The 22,252-nt window shown below is 38.9% G+C and overlaps 2 protein-coding genes across 3 annotated transcripts; one reads left to right on the top strand and one right to left on the bottom strand.

The window, feature by feature from the left end:
- Positions 1–2,894: 2,894 nt before the first annotated feature.
- LOC128514662 (mitogen-activated protein kinase-binding protein 1-like) lies at positions 2,895–18,953 on the top strand. The gene is made up of 29 exons (XM_053488456.1): positions 2,895–2,999; positions 5,666–5,757; positions 6,538–6,600; positions 6,685–6,742; positions 6,835–7,005; positions 7,130–7,267; positions 7,945–8,127; positions 8,476–8,636; positions 9,290–9,479; positions 10,171–10,311; positions 10,550–10,734; positions 11,071–11,162; positions 11,254–11,379; positions 11,629–11,699; positions 12,462–12,583; positions 12,715–12,790; positions 12,875–12,986; positions 13,166–13,229; positions 13,316–13,426; positions 13,501–13,652; positions 13,743–13,780; positions 14,122–14,352; positions 14,577–14,811; positions 15,207–15,350; positions 15,459–15,522; positions 15,624–15,910; positions 16,103–16,768; positions 17,456–17,544; positions 18,371–18,953. Exons 1-29 carry the CDS (start codon positions 2,895–2,897, stop codon positions 18,596–18,598), a joined length of 4,395 nt encoding a protein of 1,464 aa, XP_053344431.1. The 3' UTR covers positions 18,599–18,953.
- Positions 18,954–19,308: 355 nt separating this feature from the next.
- On the bottom strand, positions 19,309–21,760 carry LOC128514661 (galectin-3). Of its 2 annotated transcripts, none has more exons than XM_053488453.1 (5): positions 21,726–21,760; positions 20,407–21,056; positions 20,156–20,244; positions 19,833–20,004; positions 19,309–19,646 (listed from the first exon to the last, which is right to left on the bottom strand). In XM_053488453.1, exons 2-5 carry the CDS (start codon positions 21,052–21,054, stop codon positions 19,488–19,490), a joined length of 1,068 nt encoding a protein of 355 aa, XP_053344428.1. In that variant the 5' UTR covers positions 21,055–21,056; positions 21,726–21,760; the 3' UTR covers positions 19,309–19,487. The 2 variants fall into 2 exon arrangements, with proteins under 2 accessions (XP_053344428.1, XP_053344429.1); XM_053488454.1 differs by having other exon boundaries at positions 19,562–19,691.
- Positions 21,761–22,252: the final 492 nt, after the last annotated feature.

Below are 22,252 nucleotides of genomic sequence, written 5' to 3'. Positions count from 1 at the left end.
GTTTTTACCCAAATACCAACATTTTGATATTAGAGAAGGCATTCGAAATATGAAATAATCTTTGAACAGTTTATTTTGAGATGTGTCTGCCACTTAGACTCTGTAAAGCCATAACGGCTCTAATCTGAGATGCTGTTGAGGCTGGTGACACTAAATAAACTTCTCTGCAGCAAAGGTAAGTTTTAGTCTCGCTTTCCTGCGATGGTCTTCATCGGAGCCAGTTTCATCATGGTGCTTGATGGGTTTTGCAAATGCTCTTGACAATACTGTCCTTGCAAGAACTATTCCAGAGCAGCTGACCTTCATGTCTTAAAATACAACATACAGTACTAATGCCGAATGTGTTTCATAGTTTGTTTAAAATAATGCAGTAATGTTCTAGAATGTAGAAAATAAATCCAAACCTGTGTCCAAAATTTTTGACTGGAACTGCAATAGTAATAAACTATTTTGTGTTGCTGGTTGTTACCAGTTCTTTGACATCTTCACATCAAGATTTTTTTATATATTTAATTTTGAGATTTTGAAATTATTATAACAATGAAAGAAATGCACATATTGACACAAAGGACACATAAAACCCAGCAATATTGTGGCAAGCGACAGGAGACACAATGGCTGCGAAATATCAGCCAATCAATTGATGTTAAGAGATAAGTAGAAGATAAAAGGTAGACGGCTGTATCAATTTTAAGGCTTAGCACGTGGAGCATCTGGAAGCCTGTTCATGTCATGTGCTGCTCACTAGCACCGGCCTAAGCAAAACATTTCAACAGCTAACTTTCTAAGGAGTCTGGACAGATGTTGCAATAACCAAGAGTTGTCTGGTTGTTAGATGTTTTCACTTATAGTTCATATACATCTCTTTGTCTGCCTGTCTGCTTGCCTATCTGTCTGCCTGTCTATCAGAAGCTCTTTTAAAAGCAGTCTGCTCTGTTTTACTTTTTTTTTTTTTTGCTATCTACACTACAGTACATGCTCAAAAGCATGTGGACACCTAACCAGTATACCTATATGTTGTTCTTTTCGAAACTTACCACCAAGATAGCAGCAGATAACTTTAAAACACTTTAAAATTTTTATATATACTTTTTTCCCTTCCCCGCCTATATTCCTATATTTCTATATTTTGTAATATTGTTATTATGCCCTTATTTGTACAGTATTTTACTAGTTAAATTAATTTTCTTTCGTATTTCTTTTTATTAATATTTATTCCTTATATATAGTTTTTATTTTCTCTTTAAGGTCACTGGCGGTCGTATAAGCATTTCACTGCATATCGTACTGTGTATGACTGTGTATGTGACAAATAAAATTTGAATTTGAGATAACTGTCTAGAATCACTAAGAGTTTAAAGAATGGTGGTGGCTCAAATGGTAGAGGTTGTAGATCACCAGATTTCTGGTTAAAGGGTTTAAACGACAAAAGCCCTTTTCCTTAATCCTATCTGCTATTGGGCTGCTGTTTCATGGCTAACAAATGACCCCAGCTTCCTAACTGGAATGTGTGAAAAAAAAATTCTTTCACTGTGCTGTGAGGTAAATGTGACAAATAATTTATTATTATTATTTTAAATCAAAAGCCTGCTTATAATACAGGTAGTAACATACCGGGCAGTACGGTCGTTTAGTCAGCACTGTCACATTACACTTTAAGGGTCTGGGTTTAATTCCCACCTCAGGTCTTGTGCATGGAGTTTGCAATTTCTCCCTGTGCTTAGTGGGCTTCCTCTGGGTGTTTCAGTTTTCTCCCAGGAAACTTCGAATAAAACTTGCAAATGAGACTAATTGGCAGTGTGAGATGCAATAAGCTGGCACTCTTTCCAGGGTGTACTCTGCCTCATGCCCTATAGGCTCCAGCCCCCCTGTAATCCAGTATACAGGATAAAGCGGTAGCAGGAGTGAGTAAATGAATTATTTTAGCTTTTAAAATCCAATTTGAATTAAAACCTGGCAATAATATAATACTGTGAACAAGTGTTAATTAGGTGAGTGGGGTTTTTTTTTCTTTTTTTTTGCTTGAGCACTTGTTGCCCCAAAATGTCCAAACAGCCCTGACATTCAGTGGTTACTTTGTATGATTCATTGTGTGGGTAGTGCAACCTCTGGTTGGGGTTTGAACCTCACCTCTGGTCTGTGTGTGAAGTTAAAACATGCATGTTCTCTAAAAATATGCTGCTGATTGGTGTTTCCTATTAGTATTTGCCCTTTGTGTGTGTGTGTGTGTGTGTGTCCTGCCTTGTGCCATAAGTTCTCTGGAATAGGCTCCAGGCTACACATCAGAGCAGTACATCAAGGGTGTTCATTTTGGGTGAATATCAGGGAGAAGGGACAGTAATGGTATTATCAAGATTTTTTTCACAGACATAATAAATGTATATAAACGCACAGACATCGTCTAGACGTGCTACAGAGTGCATTTCACGTGGGTCTACCAAGAAATATGGAAATAAGCACCTTTCTCTTCTTCCTTCTTTCTCGTATTGTCTGAGTATGTGCAAGCGTGATTGACTTTTTAATCGTGTATTTAATTTAATCCTAATATCGGTAAACGCATTATTATTATCCTACAATGTGTGATCATCTTTATTTATCGTATGTTAACCGTTAAAAAGGAGACGCCCAAACACATGACACCCATGAGGCTGGGGTACGTCCCAGGTGAGAAGTTATTTAAAAAAAAAAAAAAAAAAACAGTCACGTGATTTACGCCGCCGCCAATCAAGATCCAGTAGTGTGTAAATTGATATACTTGTGCGTTTATAACTTGTTACAAAACATCGTAACACATGCTGTTGTTTATTTGGCTTTGAGCGTCACTGATCGCGCGCGCGCATGAGTTCAGCTGGGAGCCGTTGGGAAGTTTAGTGTGAAGTTTCAGTCTGGAGTTTATGGAGGCCGCAAACATTAAAACCAGGATTAAAAATCTCCTGCGCTCGCCGCACATAAAGCTGCCGAGGAGCCGACGGCTGGACAAAGAAAACCCCACCAACAAGGTAGATCAGTGTACAGTATTCTCAGTTAAAGAAACACCAGATGATGATGATGATGATGATGATGATGATTAGCGCTAAATGAGACTGAGGAAGTCTCTGTGTAAAAGAGATGCAAAAAAAAAAAAAAAAGAAATCCAGTCTTTGTTTATTGAACTGTTAAAGTTGTTTTAATTCCTTCACTGCATTACTTTGAATACATGAAAAAATTACAGCAGTTTATATCTAATCACATTTTACCCTGGTATGGTATTCAGCTGCCATTTGCTTCCAAATAATATTACAGTGTGTAAAAGTAAATAGATTTTAAACAAAGTTACTCTACTTCACAGTAACATGCATACATGTTTATTTTCTAGGTTTGGAAATAGCATTTCTGTCTTCTTAATTTGAAATATGATCAGTCATTTTTATTTTATTTATTTATTTATTTATTTATTTTTGCAATGATGTTCATGTGCAAAACATCCCATGTTGCACAGCACTCTGTAACCTAGCCAGCTAAATACATTCACCTTTATGTTATAAAACATTTGGACTATTATCGCAAGTCATATAATCAAGAGGAAGTTGCATCATCTATATGATTTATAGATGGATACTTCATTTATCCTGAAGGAAATTCCAACATACAATAGATGTTCATGTGAAGAAGAAAACTAAGCTGTCTTTTTTTTTCTTTTTTCTTTTTTAATGATCTGTGATGTTGATTTAAAGAAGTTACTTTGTAACATCCAGCTGTCTGCAACAAAACCTTGAAAAATATATATTATTGACTGAAATGGTGCATTTTTTTTTTAATGCCGCAGGTTTCTTTCTTATTTTTATTGTTGTATAGGTGTTAATGTTGCCTATGCTATCATGCTATTTTGTCTTTACTTATTTAATATATATATATATATATATTCTAAATACATGATTGTTGACTGTTTTAATTTTTACCGTTTATACTGAAATAAATTCAGCCTTATATAAACATAAAGCCTTGGAGATAAAGAAAACATCTTAGTCCTGCATATGTTTTGGATGTTATAATAATGTATAATTATTACATAAACTATTTAAAGTAATTTTTTTTTACCTTTAAGTTATTCTTGTTGGTTTTGTCTTGCTGTGCAATATTTTGCGAACAGTTGTTGTCATCCAGGGGTTTGAATATGTCTGAACACTTATACACCTGCATTTGTTTTGAAGTCGTCTCTATTAATAACACACACTTTTTTTTATTTTGGTTAATATATACAATCTTATTATATTATACTATTTATGACATTTGTCTAAAAACTAAGTCCACACTATCATGATTGGGACTGATTAGATCTGTTTTATCTTTATGAAACATAACTACAGTATGTGTAATTTAAGATTTTAATACATAGGGATGCTTAAAATGGGTATTTTCCAATCTAAAAGGAATAAGTAGTAATTATAGTCATGGCTAATTTAGTGCATACATTTTATTATAAAACTGTGCGTCCACTTACTTTTTGCATGTCTGCATGCATGCATACATGTATAGTATATAATAGGGTATAGTATAATATAAAAGACTAATCAGCCATAACATTATCACCACTGCCAAGTGACTTGATTAACAATTATATACCAGTAAACTGGTGACTGGATCATGGGTACTCAATGCTCACCCATGCTTCAAAGGCCAAAGATCAGCCTGTCTGATCTGATCCCACTAAAAGCCAATGCAGTAAAAATTTGGGGAAAAAAAGGCACCAGAACACCCAGTGCATCACACCCCGCCACACATGGTCCCAGTAGGCAAAGACTCCAAGATCGCCGAACTTCAAAAACTTCCAGATCCCAGTCCAACTAAGCAACGTGGGATGCTCCGAACAAACCAATCTGATCCAAGGAGGTTCCATCCCACATCCCACAATGTCCTGGTGCCAGACACCAGAGCTGCCCCAGTGGCACAAGGAGAATCCAAATCCTTGGTTATTTTAATGTTAATGATTTTAATGTTATGGCTGATTAGTGTATAATGTAATGTAACATAATGTTATTTAATATAATAATGTAAAAGCATACATATAATCTTATAAAATCATGTAACAGTACTTATTGATGAAAGCCAAATATTGGTAAAAAGTATTAACAGAATGAGTAACTTGGTGAAGAATGCTCACTGAGTACTTGATCAATGGCATTGATTTGCTGTCTGCTGATTAATGCTTTCAGTGCTTAAGGTCGGAGATCCAGTGATTACAAAGCTTATGCATATAAAGCAGATTGTGCTAACAGTTGTGAATGTCTGAATAAATAAGTACCCCCCCCCCCTCCACCCACTTACCCACACCTTCCTAACCGTTGCTGTTTATCATCACACCGAGCTCATCTCTGTCTATGGCTGAGTGAGTACCAGCGCTCTTTCTTGTCTGATCAAAGTGATCATTGTTTTCAATTAAAGGTAATCACTATAAATGTTAACGCGGATTGGGTGTGATTGATGCTGTTTCACTGTTAAATGCCAGTTGAGTTTGAAAACTGATCAAGTCGTGATTTTCAAAATGTTTTTAACGGTGACCGGTTTTAAAAAAAAAGGTGTTTATGAATCGCATGTGAAATTGTCTTCATAGAAAGTAAAATATCAGTTTTCTTCCGTGCTGTTTCGATCCTGATAGTTCCTTCAGTTTGACTTTCTGTCGTTACAGTTAACTCTGGAGAGAGTGCTTGGTATCACAACTACAGGAAGCAGTGGACTAACGTGTGATCCATGCTCCGGGATTGTCGCGTATCCTGCTGGGTGAGTGTAAGGCTTTATAATGGAAGCATTTATTTATTTATTTATTTATTTTATCCAGAAGTCTAGCCGGTCAGATTTAATGTTGCAAGGCAACCCCTTACATGTAATTTAAAAGCTTTTACACAATATGCAATTATTTACAAAAATTACAGTATTTCTTGTTGAGTCCATTATGGAAAACATAAGTGAATATGGAAAAAGCCACACGGTTTCAACACCAAAGAGTGCCCTTTAATGGCAATAATAAACCGCGAGCCTCATAATGGCCTGCTTGATTTTTAACCTTGATTGTGTTTTCAATTTCTTAGCCTTCTATGATGTAATCAAGTCATTTCTTTATGACTGTATCTTAGAGCTGTTGGTTACTAAGCATTTATTCATCTGGATTAAAATTGGCCTTTGCATTTGCACTTCTTAGTGCTGAAGCTGCGTCATTTATAGTTTTATTTAAGTTACATTTAATATACAATCAATCGATGTAAACTTGACCATGAATTCTGCCTCTCTGTATTGGTCTTCGGTCATGGCCTACAGCAGATTTTGTAGCTGCAGTTGTTTAAACTTTGCAGAAAGCCCAGACAAGGTTAGAACGTTAGTACATAATGGTAAGAAAATGTACAGTCATTTTAATTAGGTAATTTTTGTCTGTTCACCAGACTTTATTCATATCACCGTATAAAGAGTTTTTAAAGGCCACTGCACATGTTTTTGTAACCTTTTGTGCACAAATGGAAGATGTAGCTGTCTCTTATGGTGTGTGCATGTGTGTGGTCTCTTCAGGTGTGTAGTAGTGCTACTGAACCCCACAAAGAACCGACAGCAGCACATAATCAACACATCCAGGTAACGGATGAATAATGATTTAAAGAATGATCTATTCAGTGAATAACTCCCTAGGTATGACGAACTGTGTTTCTTTTTCTGCAGGAAAACTATCACTGCTTTAGCCTTTTCATCAGATGGCAAATATCTCGTTACAGGAGAGGTAATGCATTTCCAGTATGACAAGCTTGAATGTTAGATGTTTTGAGCCGACTCTTATGACGGTCCATTTCTTCGTCTCTTTGTTCTTCTAAGTGTGGTCACCTTCCTGCGGTGCGGGTTTGGGACGTGGCTGATGGCTCTCAGGTGGCAGTGCTACAGGAACACAAGTATGGGGTGTCCTGTGTGGCCTTCTCACCCAACAGCAAATACATCGTTAGCATTGGCTACCAGCACGACATGAGTGTCAATGTGTGGGCCTGGAAGGTAAACACAAATAAAGTGTATCTATCCAAATGCAATGTGAGGGAGAAGCTCAGACAATGTACAGTCCTTAGATGATTCACCTGCCTTTATTAATGTACAGCTCATCTCTCTCTCTCTCTTACAGAAAAACATTTTGGTGGCTGCTAACAAGGTGTCCAGTAAGGTGACAGCGGTGTCTTTTTCTGAGGACAGCTCCTACTTTGTGACGGCTGGGAACAGACATGTCCGATACTGGTACCTGGATCCCTGCAACTCCAACAAGGTATAGTTTACTCATGAGCTGGAGTAAATCTGGTTGGAAAAATCAGTTGTACTCCATTTCTAAAACGCAATATCATTAAATGGGTTTCTTCTGTTTAAGGGTCTACGTGTGAGGTTGATGATAGATTCTGTTAGGTTCACTTAATCTTTAGCTTCTATGTTAAAGTAGTACTTTGGCATAAAAAAGTATAGATCATCCGAAACACTACAAATGAACATACCTTCCCCTTAATCAGAATTTGCATGCGTTCCCGTACACAAAATGCGACCTAATACCCCTATCTCACCTATGCGGGTTGACTCGCGCTGAGATGCGGTGTTCGGCACTGTTTGCCGCCGCGTGTGACCGCCCGACGTTCCGCAAAGTTTTACAATGTTCACAAGCTTCTGTGAGGACGTATAATTTTCCGCGGGGAAGGATGGAAACGTAAACCCACTGTGAATGTTGATGAACCGTACTTGCGTCCCACTTGCGAAACAGCGTGGGTGAGATAGGGGAATTACTCTAGATTTGTACAATTATTCACCTTATACCAGATTGATCCAGTTATCCCTCTAACTTCTACCCCTTCTCCATGTATATACAATTATCCTCCTTACTCTAGCTTTATACAGTCATGCTTCTTTATCTGCTGTGTTTTCTACTTAATCTTAATACACTGTGTTTTTTCACAGCAGCTCACAGCCCCTGTTCCACTGCTTGGCCGCTCAGGCCTCTTGGGGGAGTTGCAGAACAACAACTTCTGTGATGTAGCCTGTGGCCGCGGTGAGAAGTCTGAGAGTATTTTCTGTATCACTTCTTCAGGGCTCCTCTGTGAGTTTAACGATAAGAGGATGCTGGATAAGTGGGTAGACCTACGGGTGAGTGCGTCCCAGAGAACCTGTTCCATTCTCATGCAGAGCTCCAGAACTCTGTATGGATAATGCATGAGGTTCTGGTCAATCTTTTTCTAGCATTTATTGTTAAAGGGTCGACACTGCTGTTAGCAGAGACCTCATTTTATCTCTTCATCCATAATACAGTACCAAATTAAAAACAGCTCAGATGAGATATTACAGTACATCTATGTTTTCACTTAGCTTCACATTAGGATTATTTCCAAGAGGCATATTTGTTTTAAAAGAAAACAATTAACTGCTGTTCATAAGACGAAGGTCTAATTATACCCCACTGTGATCCCCTCTATTATTATTTATTCAAACTTGTAGACCAGTACAGCGAGTGCTCTTTCTGTCACTGAGGAGCTGATCTTCTGCGCATGCGCCGATGGAACTGTGCGAGTGTTTAACCCGTCTGACCTGCGTTTTATCTGCACCCTGCCTCGGCCTCATCACTTGGGCACTGACGTATCTGCTGTCACTCAGGCCAGGTGGGATCAAACAGTCTTTATGAACTTTAACTGTGTATGAATGATGAATATGTAGACTAATTATTGTACTGTATGCCAATCATCTGGTACCTCGTATAATCATTTCATATTTCACAAATGGGTATAACACAAATTACACACATGGCATCAGGTAATTAAGTACTGTAACAGCATTTAGTTGTTATTTTAAGACCCAGAGGTCAGCCTTTCTGCAATAGTTCTTGCAAGAACAGTATTTTCAAGTGCATTTGCGAAACCCATCAAGCACCATGATGGAACTGGCTCTCATGAAGAACAACCCAGGAAAGTGAGACCAAAACCTACCTCTGCTGCAGAGGAGAATTTTATTTATGGTCACCAGCCTCAGATTAAAGCTGTTAAAAAGGGCTTTACAGACCATAAGAAGCTAAAACATCTTATTATCCGGTGTCAGATACCACATCATACCTTAAGAGTTTTAGGTGTGTGTGTGTTATAAATAAAGGAAAGGTTTTGTCTATGCACTGCTCTTTTAATTGTTGTACATTGATACAAGATTTACTGTTAAAGTACCATTTACTGTACATGATGAAGTGCTTGTTGAACATGCGTAAATGAATCAATGAGTTTCCAGTCCAAGCTAAATGTCTCTTTTCTCTGTGTTTTCCCTGTAGTCACTTGTTCTCAAACAAACCAGATGCCCGTTACCCTGACTCTGTAGCGGTGACCTACGACCCTGTTACTTTCTGGCTGTCGTGTGTATATAATGACCACAGCCTGTATGTGTGGGACGTTCAAGATTTGCAAAGAGTGAGAAAAGTGTACTCTGGTCTCTACCACTCTGCCTGTGTCTGGGATGTGCAGGTACATTTTGAACGGTGAAATAAACCAATAGTTCATTATGTCTTTACGGTTCTTGTTTCCCAGGTAGATTAGATTATGCACTTATCCTCTTATAGCAGGTTCCTGGTTCCAAAAATCTTGGGCATCACCAGAGTTATGAGATGATTACCACAAACAGTGTGTCCAGTTATGTAAGGAATAGAACACAACATGGCTTGACGTTGGTGGAATCAGCGATCCTGTTATTAGCCAAAATTTACACATTATCCACTTTATCCATATATAGTTGTTTATTTAACAACTTCTCTTATGTCATATTTTTTTACCATTTTCTTTTTTTCTACGGTAAAGTTAATGATGTTAGCACAACATTGCAAAGCCCATGTAATAATTAATTAGAGCTTAACTTTTACCTTTGTAACAAAGGGCTGACACTGGAGACTCCTTCCAAAAATCACTAGATAAATAGCGTCTGTGTAACACACTACTGAAGATTAGTATGTTAATAGAAACCTGTAGGAATCAACACCTTCTGACCCATCAAGTGTATATCTCAGCACCTACAGAAGCTTAAACAAAACCACAAAACACACTTCCTAATGTGTTCAAGATAAGATATGCACAGTCTCATGCTTTATAGCTTTTCCTGTGCAGTTGATCAATATTGTGTGCTCTTGTGATGTGTAGACAATGTGGCAATGCTATTTTTCAGATATTCCCTGAAGTTAAAGAGGAACCTCCGACAGGGCTCGCTCCTTCAGGGCTGTTTTTCAGCTGCTCTGCAGACAGCACAGTCCGCATGTGGAGAACAGAGCCGCACACCAACCCGGCCGATAGCAATCTCCTCAGCAATGTATGTCTGCTGTTCACTTCTGTCATTTCAATGTTTACCTGAAACACAAATGTTTGCCCCAGAAGGTGGCGCTGTAGCATTAAACAGTCGTTTTCCTGAAAGGAGGATGAAAATGTTCTTTAAACTCAAGAGTACAGTATGTGCATAAAAGACTCACCATTGTCTTGGAATGAACCATCAATGATTGCCAGAGGTTTCCACAGTTCTCATGTTTGGTAATTGTCCTGCCACTAAATAGGATCTTCAGAAGGTGATTTATACGACGAGTAACAGTGCGTTCCTGTTGGACACAGAGGGATCAGGCACCAGCTTCACAGAGAAGCCCGAGGAGCAGCCCACAGAGAGCCGAACAGGCATCAGAAGCATCTGTGTAAGTCCAGATGGCAAACATCTGGCCTCAGGACATCAGAATGGCACACTGAGGTAATGAACTTGCCATCGGTTTAGTTCCGGCCTTTAAATTTCCACTGTTTTATAGAAATGGGAATCCTCTGGGATCTCACACTTATATGATATTGCTTTGATTTTAAAATGGTAAGATCCTGATAGAGAGCAATTATACATATATTTTATTTAGATTTGTTCACCAGTGGGACTGCTTGAAGTCAGTATGAAGCATAATTCTATTTTGAATTGTTGATTTCAAAAAGACGTTCTAGAAAATGTTTGCTTGCGTTCTCTTACTGGTTGAAATATTACTGTATTTGTGTTTTGTTTCTCTGTAATCATGTTTAACTTCAAGCATTTTTTATCTTGTAGAATTCATGATCTCAACACAATGGAGGAGGTTCTAAAGGCTGAGGTGCATGACTCTGAGATCCTGTGTCTGGAGTACTCCAAACCTGAGACGGGTCTGTATACGGGTGGTGCCGTTTGAAGTCGAGTGTACACTAGAATGTATAGTCTTACTAGAGTTTATTGTATGTGTTTGGCATCTGGTAGGAATGAAACTGTTGGCGACGGCGGGTCGGGATCGCCTGATTCATGTACTGGATGTTGAGGAAGACTACAGTTTATTGCAGACCCTGGACGAGCACTCGTCCTCCATCACAGCTGTCCGCTTTGCTGGTAAGATGTTCAGTTTCATATTAACAGTAATATTTGTAAATAAAAAATCATACATATATACAGTACATATGCACATACACACATTTTGAATAGTCTCTAAAAGATATTATTGAATGCTGTGCTACAACAGGTCAAAGTGATTTTCACACAAGCATAGTTTGTGTTTCAATCTTATAAAAATAAATTTCTACTTGTGGAAAATCCATCCTCTCGCATCTGATTTCTGTTTCTTTATTTCCTTGTCCTCAGCTAATGACGGCAAGGTGAGGATGATCAGCTGTGGAGCTGATAAGAGTGTGTACTTCCGCACTGCCCACAAGGTGCCTGGACTTTGGCTTGACTTTTTTTTTTTTTTTTTTTACTTATTAACCTACACGGCCTGGCCAAAAAAAGTCACCATTTTAGAAGCATATTAAACCAAATTATTAGGCTGCATCAAGCAATGAAAACAACTAGGTGGATTTGAAATGACTGGAATTGGGTTCCAAGAAAAAAAATGGAAGGATAGTGCTGAACGGCCAACTTTTGTGGAAGAAATGTGGTCAGAAAAAAAATATGAATGGAGATCACTTAAAAACTATGTTTAAAGCTATGCTTAGTAGTGAAAATAAGAATATTTCCATGCACACACACAATATGATGAGAACTCACAGGATTGGGACTAAACAGCTGTGTGGCTATAAGGAAACCATTTGTACGTGTGGCTATAAGAAAACCACTTGTTAGTGAGACTAATCAGAAAAAATAAAATCTTGAATTTGCGAGAGAGCATAAAGATTGGACTTTGGAGCAATGGAAAAGGGTCATGTGGTCTGATGAGTTTAAATTGACCCTACTCTAGTGTGATGTGTTCTATGCTGTAATCAAAGCTTGATTGAATTAAATGAAACCTTGCTGTTGGATGTAGACCCTGTGACTATTTTTTTTGGCCAGGCTGATACTTTGTGCATGTTTTGTGTAACCTGTAGCAAAAGAAGGAAAAATTGTTTAAACTAGGCTTGCATGCACTTTTAAATATTACAAACTGCACCTTTAATTAGTGAATTGGAAAATCTGTTGCATTCATCATTATAATTTCCCAGGTTTTGGGAAGAGTACAATTTAAACGCACGCACCACGTGGTAAGAAAGCGCACCTGTCATGACCTTGTTGTGGATCCCGCTTGCAAGTACGCAGTTGTAGGCTGTCAGGACCGAAACGTCAGGTGAGTTCATTCACACACTGTATACCCTTGCATGGAAGATCTGCTCCCAATGACATTTTATAGCATGTTGTAACATTTTATCTTTACTCAAAAAATGTTGCATCCAATCTGAATGTCATTTCCTCTGGCAGAGTGTTCAATATAAGCAGTGGGAAGCAGAAAAATTCCTTCAAGGGCTCTCGGGCTGAAGACGGCAGCCTTCTCAGGGTAGGTTGGCCTTCAACATGAGACACACCTTACTCAGAGAATGGCTGTAAGTTTTAGATTTTAAATCATTGATATGTTTTACAGGTTCAGATGGACCCGTCTGGCCTGTATGTGGCCACCAGCTGCTCGGATAAAAATCTCAGCCTGTTTGACTTCCGAACCGGAGAATGTCTGGCTCCCATGTTTGGCCACTCGGGTAAATGCTGGTTAGGCATCCATCACTAATTGGTTTGGATTGGATTGGTTTTATAATTGTTTAAAATATTTTTTTAGGCTTTTGCACAGTACTGTAAATCTGCATCTATAATGATTTGAAAGAAAATGAGTGGACGGTGTGTAATCATGTAACGTTTTCTCCGCTCATATACCTCGCAGAAATCATAACGAGCATTAAATTCACAAATGACTGCAGGCACCTGATCTCAGCCTCAGGAGACAGGTAGGACTCTGAGTTTAAATGCTATTTTTTATTTATAATTTGCTTCTCTTTGTGTGTGCCAGACTGATGTGTGCTGTGTGTTGTAGCTGTATCTTTATTTGGCGTCTTGCTCCCGAGTTGACCGGTAACATGAGGGAGCGGCTGGATCGGCTCACGCGCTGTCGGAGAGGGCCTACTTTCACAGATTCGTTGATTAGGTACACCTATACAGTTTTGCAGTACAGCTTTTTCATTTTACAGATTTTTGGCTTACAAGCTTGCTACATTGCAGACGGGGCTCAACGAGCAGCCTAGAGATGCACAGCACACTGTCTCTACTGACCTGCTCCTCTGAAAGCGAGGAAGATGATGAAGAAACATTCGCAGATTTACAGACAGAAGATGACAATCATATGCACCAGATGTCATTAGACGAGGATCAGGGTACGACGATCATGCTATTTATGGACACTGAATATATAAAACTGTAACTCAGTAAGATTATATTGATTTTTTTTATTTATTTTGTCACAGGTGCTTTTGATGATGCAATTGACTGGGACTCGTCTAAGGTCAGCATTGAGTATCAATCACATTTGTTTTTGCTTGATAAGCGTGAGACTGGCTTATAAAATCTTTGTATTAGTGTATTTTCTCTGGTTTGGTTTCTAATTGTTTGATCATTTATGATAAATCTATGTATTTTCCTGTTTTGTTGGCCGTTTGTCAGCCAACCTATGTATTGTTATTTCTATTTTTTAAATATCATTATATTTTTGCTCATATTCTACCCTAACAAGTCAGTTCGCTCAAGATTAAGAGGAATAAATCAGCACTCGATGGTCTCCAGGACCCTGGGTGGCGCTAATACAAATACTATTGTACTGTTCCTAATATGTTTTGTATAATCCAGTTTCAGGAGTCGTCCACGGGTTCGTGTGTGTCTGAGACGTCTTTATCGGAGGTTCCACACAGAAGAAAACGCTGGAATTGTAGGATGGGTTCTTTGGAGTTGATGGTGAAGTCCATGCTGGAACTTCGGCAGTTTGACTCCTTTTCTAAGCCCGGGTCTCCCCTGAGTGGCTCCACGGATCCGCTCAGCAACCAGGCCTGCGGCACAGCCACCAGCATGCACAAAGACACCGTGAGTTCACTGCAGATTTTACTAGATCATTCTCTTTGTAATGTTTTATAGTGCGTTTATTAGAAATGTCTTCATTAAATATGTATATATTGTTCATTTTTCTATGAACAAGTATATCCATATATCCAGAAATAGAATATTTTCTATTTCATGTCATCATCCAGTCTGTCAACCCTAGGTACTATGTGTATATTATTAACAATTTCTTTTTTTACTCAATTTAGAAGCGGAGTAAAAAACGTCAGACTCGTCCTGAGTCTTCCTGGTCGGGTTCTGCCTCGTCTCCTGAACCAGAAGGTGTAGCGCATAGCTCAGAACTATACCCATGTACTAGCAACTTCCCTGGAGCCTACCAGGAGCAGGTGGAGAAAGCCCCGAGCCAGGAGAGCCAGAGCCCCGACAGAGGCAGCTCCATGGGATACATCAGTGGAGGATCCAGCTCAGAGCAGGGCAATGAAGGTCAGAATCTCACTACAAAGACAAACCAAGGGAGTAATTGTGAACAAAAACACCACTTGCACAACCACCTGCTAGACCCTGTTATTAGCTACCCAAACGTCACAAAGCAAAGCTGCAAACTTTCTGTAGATATTTATTCTGCCCTCATACACAGATGTCCAGAGGTTTTATATATACAAAAAAATTGTGCGTAGTGTGTAAAATGAGTGTGTGTGTCCTGCAATGAATTAGAATTGCTTCCAGGGTGTACCATGCCTCAAGCCCTAAGTGGGATGGGCCCTAGAAAAGGTTCCCCTTGACCCTGATGAGTTGAGTGAGTGAGTTGGGGGGAAGCAAGCAATGAGGATGTCCATAGACCTGCTTAATATCATGTCTCTTGTTCCTTTTGCTCTCAGGCTCGGATGATCCTGAGCCAGTCAGCACCGATGAGGAGGATGGGGGCGCCGCTAGAATTAGGCCATATTACAAAGCAAAGATCCCTGAACAAAAGGATTTCCTCAAGACAAGCTTTGAGACAATGGGTGACACCAACATCATGGGTATAGCTTATTTCAAATCTAAATCTTAAATACAAATGTGTAAATTCTATTTTTTATAGTTTTACCATTTATTTTGATTAAGTGTGTTATACTTTGTTTGATGATCAGGTAATGAACTCAAACCTCAAAGCAGATTTTCGGCAAGCTTCCTTGCCCCAGGCTCCACCTCCAGGTATGGTTGACATATCGACACACAGTTGTTCCTTGACTACCTGATGATGCCCTTCTCTGTGCATGTACATTGTGATATTCATTGCATGTGTTTATTCCTAGGAGGCACTCCGATTTCCTTTCCAAGACTGATAAGAAGTTCAAAAAATGTGCTGGATTCAATCCCCTGGTGTCCACGGTACATCCCTTGCAAAAGGACGATGGTCAAGGGATGAACTTGGAGCAGAGAGCAGACACCTGCAGTTCAGAGCAGCTATACACAACCCCAAAGAGAAGGAAAACTTGCATGGTGCATAATGTGACCAGCCCGATAAGCATGCCCAGATTGGACAGCCCAGTAGACAAGCCGCTTCTAAAATCCATTTCAGCACTCAGTTTAACAACAAACAGTATGTATTCAGATGTTTTGCCATTACTTAGTCATTTATAGGTCAAGTAACACTTTTACAGTATGATCCATAAATATCGGAACAAAACATTTTTGCATTTGGCCTTTATACACTGCTTGAGCAAAGTCTATTTCATCTTTCATTTTGTATCCTGACTGTATTTTTATTTTATTTCTTCCCCCCTATTTAAAGGTCGAAAGTGTGTAACCATGCCCCATTTGAGGCAAACATCTCGATCTTCCACACCCGAGCTTCACACAGACGGGAGTGATTCAACTTCAAGGCACCAGCCTGCCACAGACTCGCCATCTCACCAGCTTTGGGAAAGCCCAAACGCTATCCGACGTCTTAAAGTTCGCTCATACATGAGTCCCACCACCAGCTCCAGAGCCAAAGTCAGCCGTTCCTTGTCCCTCAAAGAAAGTCTTCATCAGAACCTGTCTGGGTCATCCCTTAACAGTCCACCTCGTGCCAGCATCCCTCTTTTGCCATCGCTATCTGCTCCCCTCCCGGGTCTGTGCAACACAACCGAAACAAGATTGAGCCAAGGTGGATGTCCCCCAAACCCAACTGCTAAGATCTCCAAGTCCTGTGTCTCAGCCAGAATAAGTAACCCTTTGACTGAGTATCCCCGCAGGTCCACACCTACTCCCGGTACAGACTCTACTGTCACAAGTACTTTTGTTAAGACTGGAGTTGAACATGAGGACAAATGCTACACAAGAGTTCAGATGGAACCTGCAATGTCTGTGCTTCCTCAGTCTATGTCTGTAAAAAACACACTGGGTCCTGAAACTTCCTCCCACACACTGCAACACCCCCTAGTGGATGCCACATGCAAGAAGCAGTCTGATCAAGGTTTGAGTTGTTTCTTCTTTATTCCATGTATTTTGCCTTGCTTCTTTTAATCTCTCTCTTTTTTTTTTTAAATCTACTATTATGGTTTATTATTATTTTTATCTTGAATTAGTAATATGCATGGTGAGCAGTATATAGTGATTGGCTGAGATTAGAGCAGTTTTGCCACACCAGCTAACAAAATCTGTTTTTAAGTTATAATGGAACTGTTGGATGTTGTAAAAGTACTGAGATCAACAATTTTGTGAGAAAATCATATAGGGGAAAAAAACTCACAATATATTCATCACTGGAGCTATTTACATTTCCAGTCTTAATCAACACATTTGTTTATATACAAATTTTTATATACAATTTTTACAAAGTGTATGTATTTTGTGCATGTCTTGTCGGGTATTCTGTGATTGAAAACCAGCAATTGATTTGTAATAAAATAACAGCAGCTGAACTTAACTCATAAGCTTACCACCAGCCACTACCCCAGGTCCCAATGGAAGGATATCAAATTTTATGCATTTTGTCTGTCGCTGGTTTTAGTGTTTATTGCTATTAGGTGTCGTTATAGTAGTCTTTTGGGTATTTTATTATCAGTGTCTTATTTGTAAACTGTACCAGTTTGGAGGACTGCCTTAAAATGTATTCACCACTTCGGACACATGTTCAATTTCTCTGTATGCTGTTCTCTAGGAGAGCCCTCCATAAACCTGGAGACCTGCAGACAGGCTGCTGTAGAGCTGTACAATAGTGTGAAGAAGGCTACTCAGCTCTACACACTGGTCAGTGAGATATTTTTTATATATATATAATATATATATATATATATATATATATATATATATATACACACACACACACACACACTACCGTTCAAATGTTTGGGATCACTTGCAAATTTCTTTGTTTTTGTTTAGTGATTTATTTTCTACATTCTACAACAATACTGGGGATTTCAAAACTATACATTAATACATATGGAGTTAGTTAGTTGTTATTTTAAGACACAGAGGTCAGCCTTTCTGTAATAGTTCTTGCAGGAACAGTATTGTTAAGTGCATTAGCAAAATCCGTCAAGCACCATAATGAAACTGGCTCTCATGAAAACCATCCCAGGAGGGCGAGACCAAAACCTACCTCTGTCGCAGACCAGAAGTTCATTTAGAGTTATCAGCCTGAAAAATGACCAATTAACAGCACCTCAGATTAGAGGTGTTATAAAGTCCTTACAGAGCATAAGTAGCAGAAACATCTCACCATTAACTGTTTAAAGGAGATTAATTCATTTGTGGACGCCTTCAGCATTCCTTTACAATGTAGAAATATATAAATATCAGGAACGATCACGGAGTTAGAAAGTGACGTGTGTGTGTGTGTGTGTGTGTGTGTGTGTGTGTGTGTGTGTGTGTGTACAGTATATAATATAATTTTACTGTATGGGTTTATTTATTAAGGCCTGTATTATGGCCTATTTCAGAAACTTTGTCTTTTTAACTGGATTCTGTGGATGTGTTGGATGTGTGTGTGATTCTGTGGATGTGTTGGATGTGTGTGTGATTCTGTGGATGTGTTGGATGTGTGTGTGATTCTGTGGATGTGTTGGGTTAGGTGACCTCCTGTGTTGAAAATGTGAGCTTGGAGCAGCAGGGGATGAAGCGTGTGCTAATGGAGGCGTTGTTCACGGCACACTCTGAGCTGGGCGCCGTTCCGGGACTCACTCGTCCTTCAGGCCCGACTGTACTTGGTGAAGGTGAAGAGAAGACAATGGCTCTGCTGGAGCAATACTCTCAGCTTCTACTGCAGTCTGTAGAGAAGAGACTTGAACACAAAGTCTAGTTTGAACATCTATATGGGATTTAATAGCCTGATCCTGATCCTGTTAATGTTTTAGTAAAGATGGGAATGATGCACTGGATGGCTTAACTACAAATTTGGTAGTGTTGCACGAATTTTAACTGTCTAGATTATTATTATTATTATTTATTTTAAAATTTTTTAGATTTTTGGTGTTCATTCTTTTCTTTCTGAGCACTGCCCTAAAGAATGAGCAACCACATTTTATAGTGCGTTTTGACATGAGCGATTTATGCAAGTAAATATATATATTTTAATGTGTCTGTGTTTTGTTTTCTAAGTAAGTATACATGTTTGTGTGTGTGTGTTTTTCTATTTTAATAAAGTTTTAAGCACATACCTACTCCACATACTTTGATTAGATTTGAAAGGGAGAATGCTGTAAGCACAAGTTAAGTGTTTTTAACTGTCGGGTGAGGTTGTGTGTTTTTGTTGTGTTTCTGGTTGTACCTTCTGTACCACAGGTTCCATTTCACTTGCTGTTGCTAATGTTCTTAAAATAAAACGAGGAGCAGTTACATATTTTGTCAGACTTTAACAATCTCCTTTAAACATCTGTATTCATTTTCCATTAGTATTGTTACATGAGAACTTACTGATTATAGAATAACAATCATTTTCACTTTATATGTATAGTTCATATGCAAATAAAACATAATTGTACTTTATTTTTTACCACGGTAAGAAAAAGCATGTCTACATTTGCGAAGTGAGAGATGAACAACAACCCTTCAGTTAGAACGTCAAGAACTTCGGAATAACAAAGACCTGTCATTATTCAACTACATCTTTTAAGGGACTGCACAAGTAATCTTGTTCCTAACTGTTCTACACAAAGGTAAGATAGAGACAGCAGTTATGTGGTTGTGTCTCAAGGAAGAGTGTCCACATTGACGGATGTAAGAATGACATCATGCAGGATGTTGATACGATCGATCTGGTTCACCTCCCTGATGCGGTGCTTGAAGTCAAATACAGGTGTGTTATTGACCGCCACTTTGAATTCTTCAGTTGTACAGAGGATCTTCATCTATAGAGGAAGAGGAGATCCTGTAAATAAATACAGACCTCAAGTCTGCATTCAACAGTGTAATGAACAGAAATTGTTTCATTACCAGGGTGCTCAATTTTATACAATGCCATTAATGTATATATTTATATTGCCCTTTAATAGCCTTTATTGTTTGTGTTCTCTCCTGACTGTGTTGTCTCTTACCTCAAAGTGTTGTCCTGCGGCAAAGGGGAATGGTGCTAGGAGCGATCTCTCCTCTGGTCCCCACTGATCCCCCAGCTTGTGGTTGCGAACAAGAACCTGCTTTCCCCTCTCATTGAAACGTGGGTTGATATGCAGGGCGATGTCATTTCCTTGTACGAAATTAACAGTAAACCTGGGAAATATAAAGTTAAAGCTGTAACGTTGAAGGGTGATTACTGCCCCTGCAAATCCAATCGGTTGGATATATTTTTATTAGGATTTAAAATTACAGTACAAACTATAGGTTAAACACAAATCATCTGGGATGTAAAATGTTCACCTACATTTTTGCATCAGGCTTTACTTGTCCTCTTATTGTAAGCATCAGCTTATCATAGATGCCTCTGGGAAAATTCATGTTGAAAGGCACTGACTATAGTGTCAAAACAGATTGAAACAGTTTAGGGAGTAATCTGTTTATCAGTGCTGTCAGACAATCATGAATATAAATGGGTGAGTTGCTATGTGTTGGACTGAAAATTGTAGACTAAATTTAATATTTGCGAGTTTCTACAGTTATAATACAATGACTTACCACAGGTGCTGTGTATGGGACAGGAGGCCATGAATACTGATGAACGCCAGTGGAGCCCTGATTAGGCCAACCTGGCTGGCCAGGATTTCCATGCCATGATGGGGAAGAAGGGCTGGGTAGTTGTGAGGGCCATATTGCTTGGCCTGGTGGGACAGGCTGGATTGGTTGATTTGGTGGCATTGGTTGATTTGGTGGCACTGGTTGGCTTGGTGGCATTGGCTGGCTTGGTGAGATGGGTTGGCTTGGTGTCATTGGTTGATTTGGTTGACTTGGTGTCATTGGTTGACTTGGCATCATTGGTTGGCTTGGTGAGAAGGGTTGGCTTGGTGTCATTGGTTGACTTGGTTGACTTGGCGTCATTGGTTGGCTTGGTAAGAAGGGTTGGTTTGGTTGACCTGGTGGCAAGAGTTGGTTTGGTTGGATGGGTTGACTAGGACTTGGCCAAACTGATTGGGGGGGTTGTGCAGGCTGGTAAGCTGGCCAGTTCGGTACACTGGGCTGCATCCCAGGCCAGTTAGCTTGGTTGGGCTGATAAGGCCAGCATGGTTGGTATGGTTGACTGGGCCACACTGGGGCCCCTGGTTGCTGAGTGCTCTGACAAGGCCACATACAGTTGCCTTGTTGTCCAGTTGACGGGCAGTTCATCATATCTGGAAGGTGTAGTTCATGAGCAATCATTAAAAAAAGTTTTAGGTTTTGCATATAGTGAATTAAACAGACATATAGATAAGCTGTGATGTACTGACACATTTTTGCAGCATGAGCCTAAACATGCTACTATTAGTTTATAGAAGTGTTTTTGCTTGACCACTTAAGACCCAAATGTACACAACAGTAGAGTTCAGGTCTCAGCAGGTTCAGGCATTTTGTTTAATATACCATTACAAATGGTACAGAACACTATACAGTACTACATACATGTTATGATCATGTCAAATAGACAGAATGCTTTAATTTATTATTTATTAGATATTAATAGAAGAGTTTTGTTTTTTATTAAATATATAAAATCTTTATTTATTTATGATTTAAAGTGTTTTTTTTTTTAAACCACTAAAATTTGCGATGCAATTGGCACCCACAACATGATTTCATGGGGGTTTACTATAAATGTTTGCACAGCAGACATATTAAATGTCAAAGATGCAGTATATAAATGAATGCAAGACGTGTTCTAATGTAGACATTAAATTATGACTAAAGAAAATGTCGTATTACATAATGAACTGTTAAATAAGCAGACAACATTTTAGTTCCTATTATGGGATATCCCACAACACACATACACACAAAAAATTGAAAATAAAGTATTAACATACCTGTTAAAGTGCAAAGCAGATTGGGAAACACAACGACAAAGATCTCTGGGAAAAGGAACCTGATGTCTCTACATAGACACATAGATATATAATCTTGCCACTCCCTCTTTCCTAATTTGCCAAACCTTATCCAATGAAGTTACACAGATCTAGGCTGAACAAGACATTGGTAATACACTGGAGTACCTGAGTCCATCACACTGCATTATTGTGAGCAGTCATGAGACTCTAAAAAACTCGCTTGACTAGTCAGGAGTGTAATAATGCAATAACAGTGGCACAACTGTGATGTTGTTCAACACTAGCCATCTACTGTATAAAGCCCTTTTGTTTAAGCTGGGAAATGTTAGGCACTTAGGCTAGACCAAACCTTACAATGCTTTAACACACAAAAAACAGACAGCTTGTTGATATGAAGTCTAAAACGTAATGTGCATTTTAATTCTACTTATACAACATGTTCAGCATCATTGCAGTATATAAATCTAATTAGGTGCAAAATTCAATACAAAACAAACATATTGTAT

This window comes from Clarias gariepinus, chromosome 27, assembly GCF_024256425.1.
Source record: "Clarias gariepinus isolate MV-2021 ecotype Netherlands chromosome 27, CGAR_prim_01v2, whole genome shotgun sequence".
Lineage (NCBI taxonomy): Eukaryota > Metazoa > Chordata > Actinopteri > Siluriformes > Clariidae > Clarias > Clarias gariepinus.
This window is presented reverse-complemented; position numbering and strand designations above follow the sequence as displayed.

Coding starts and splice junctions, on each gene's coding strand:
- LOC128514661 (XM_053488453.1), bottom strand. CDS start 21,054: ATGATGAACTGCCCGTCAACTGGACAACAAGGCAACTGTATGTGGCCT. Junction 20,245..20,406: donor TCCCATACACAGCACCTGTG/GTAAGTCATTGT, acceptor TTGACACTATAG/TCAGTGCCTTTCAACATGAA. Junction 19,647..19,832: donor CCGCAGGACAACACTTTGAG/GTAAGAGACAAC, acceptor CTTCCTCTATAG/ATGAAGATCCTCTGTACAAC.
- LOC128514662 (XM_053488456.1), top strand. CDS start 2,895: ATGGAGGCCGCAAACATTAAAACCAGGATTAAAAATCTCCTGCGCTCG. Junction 7,268..7,944: donor ATCCCTGCAACTCCAACAAG/GTATAGTTTACT, acceptor TTTTCACAGCAG/CTCACAGCCCCTGTTCCACT. Junction 14,353..14,576: donor CCAGCATGCACAAAGACACC/GTGAGTTCACTG, acceptor TACTCAATTTAG/AAGCGGAGTAAAAAACGTCA.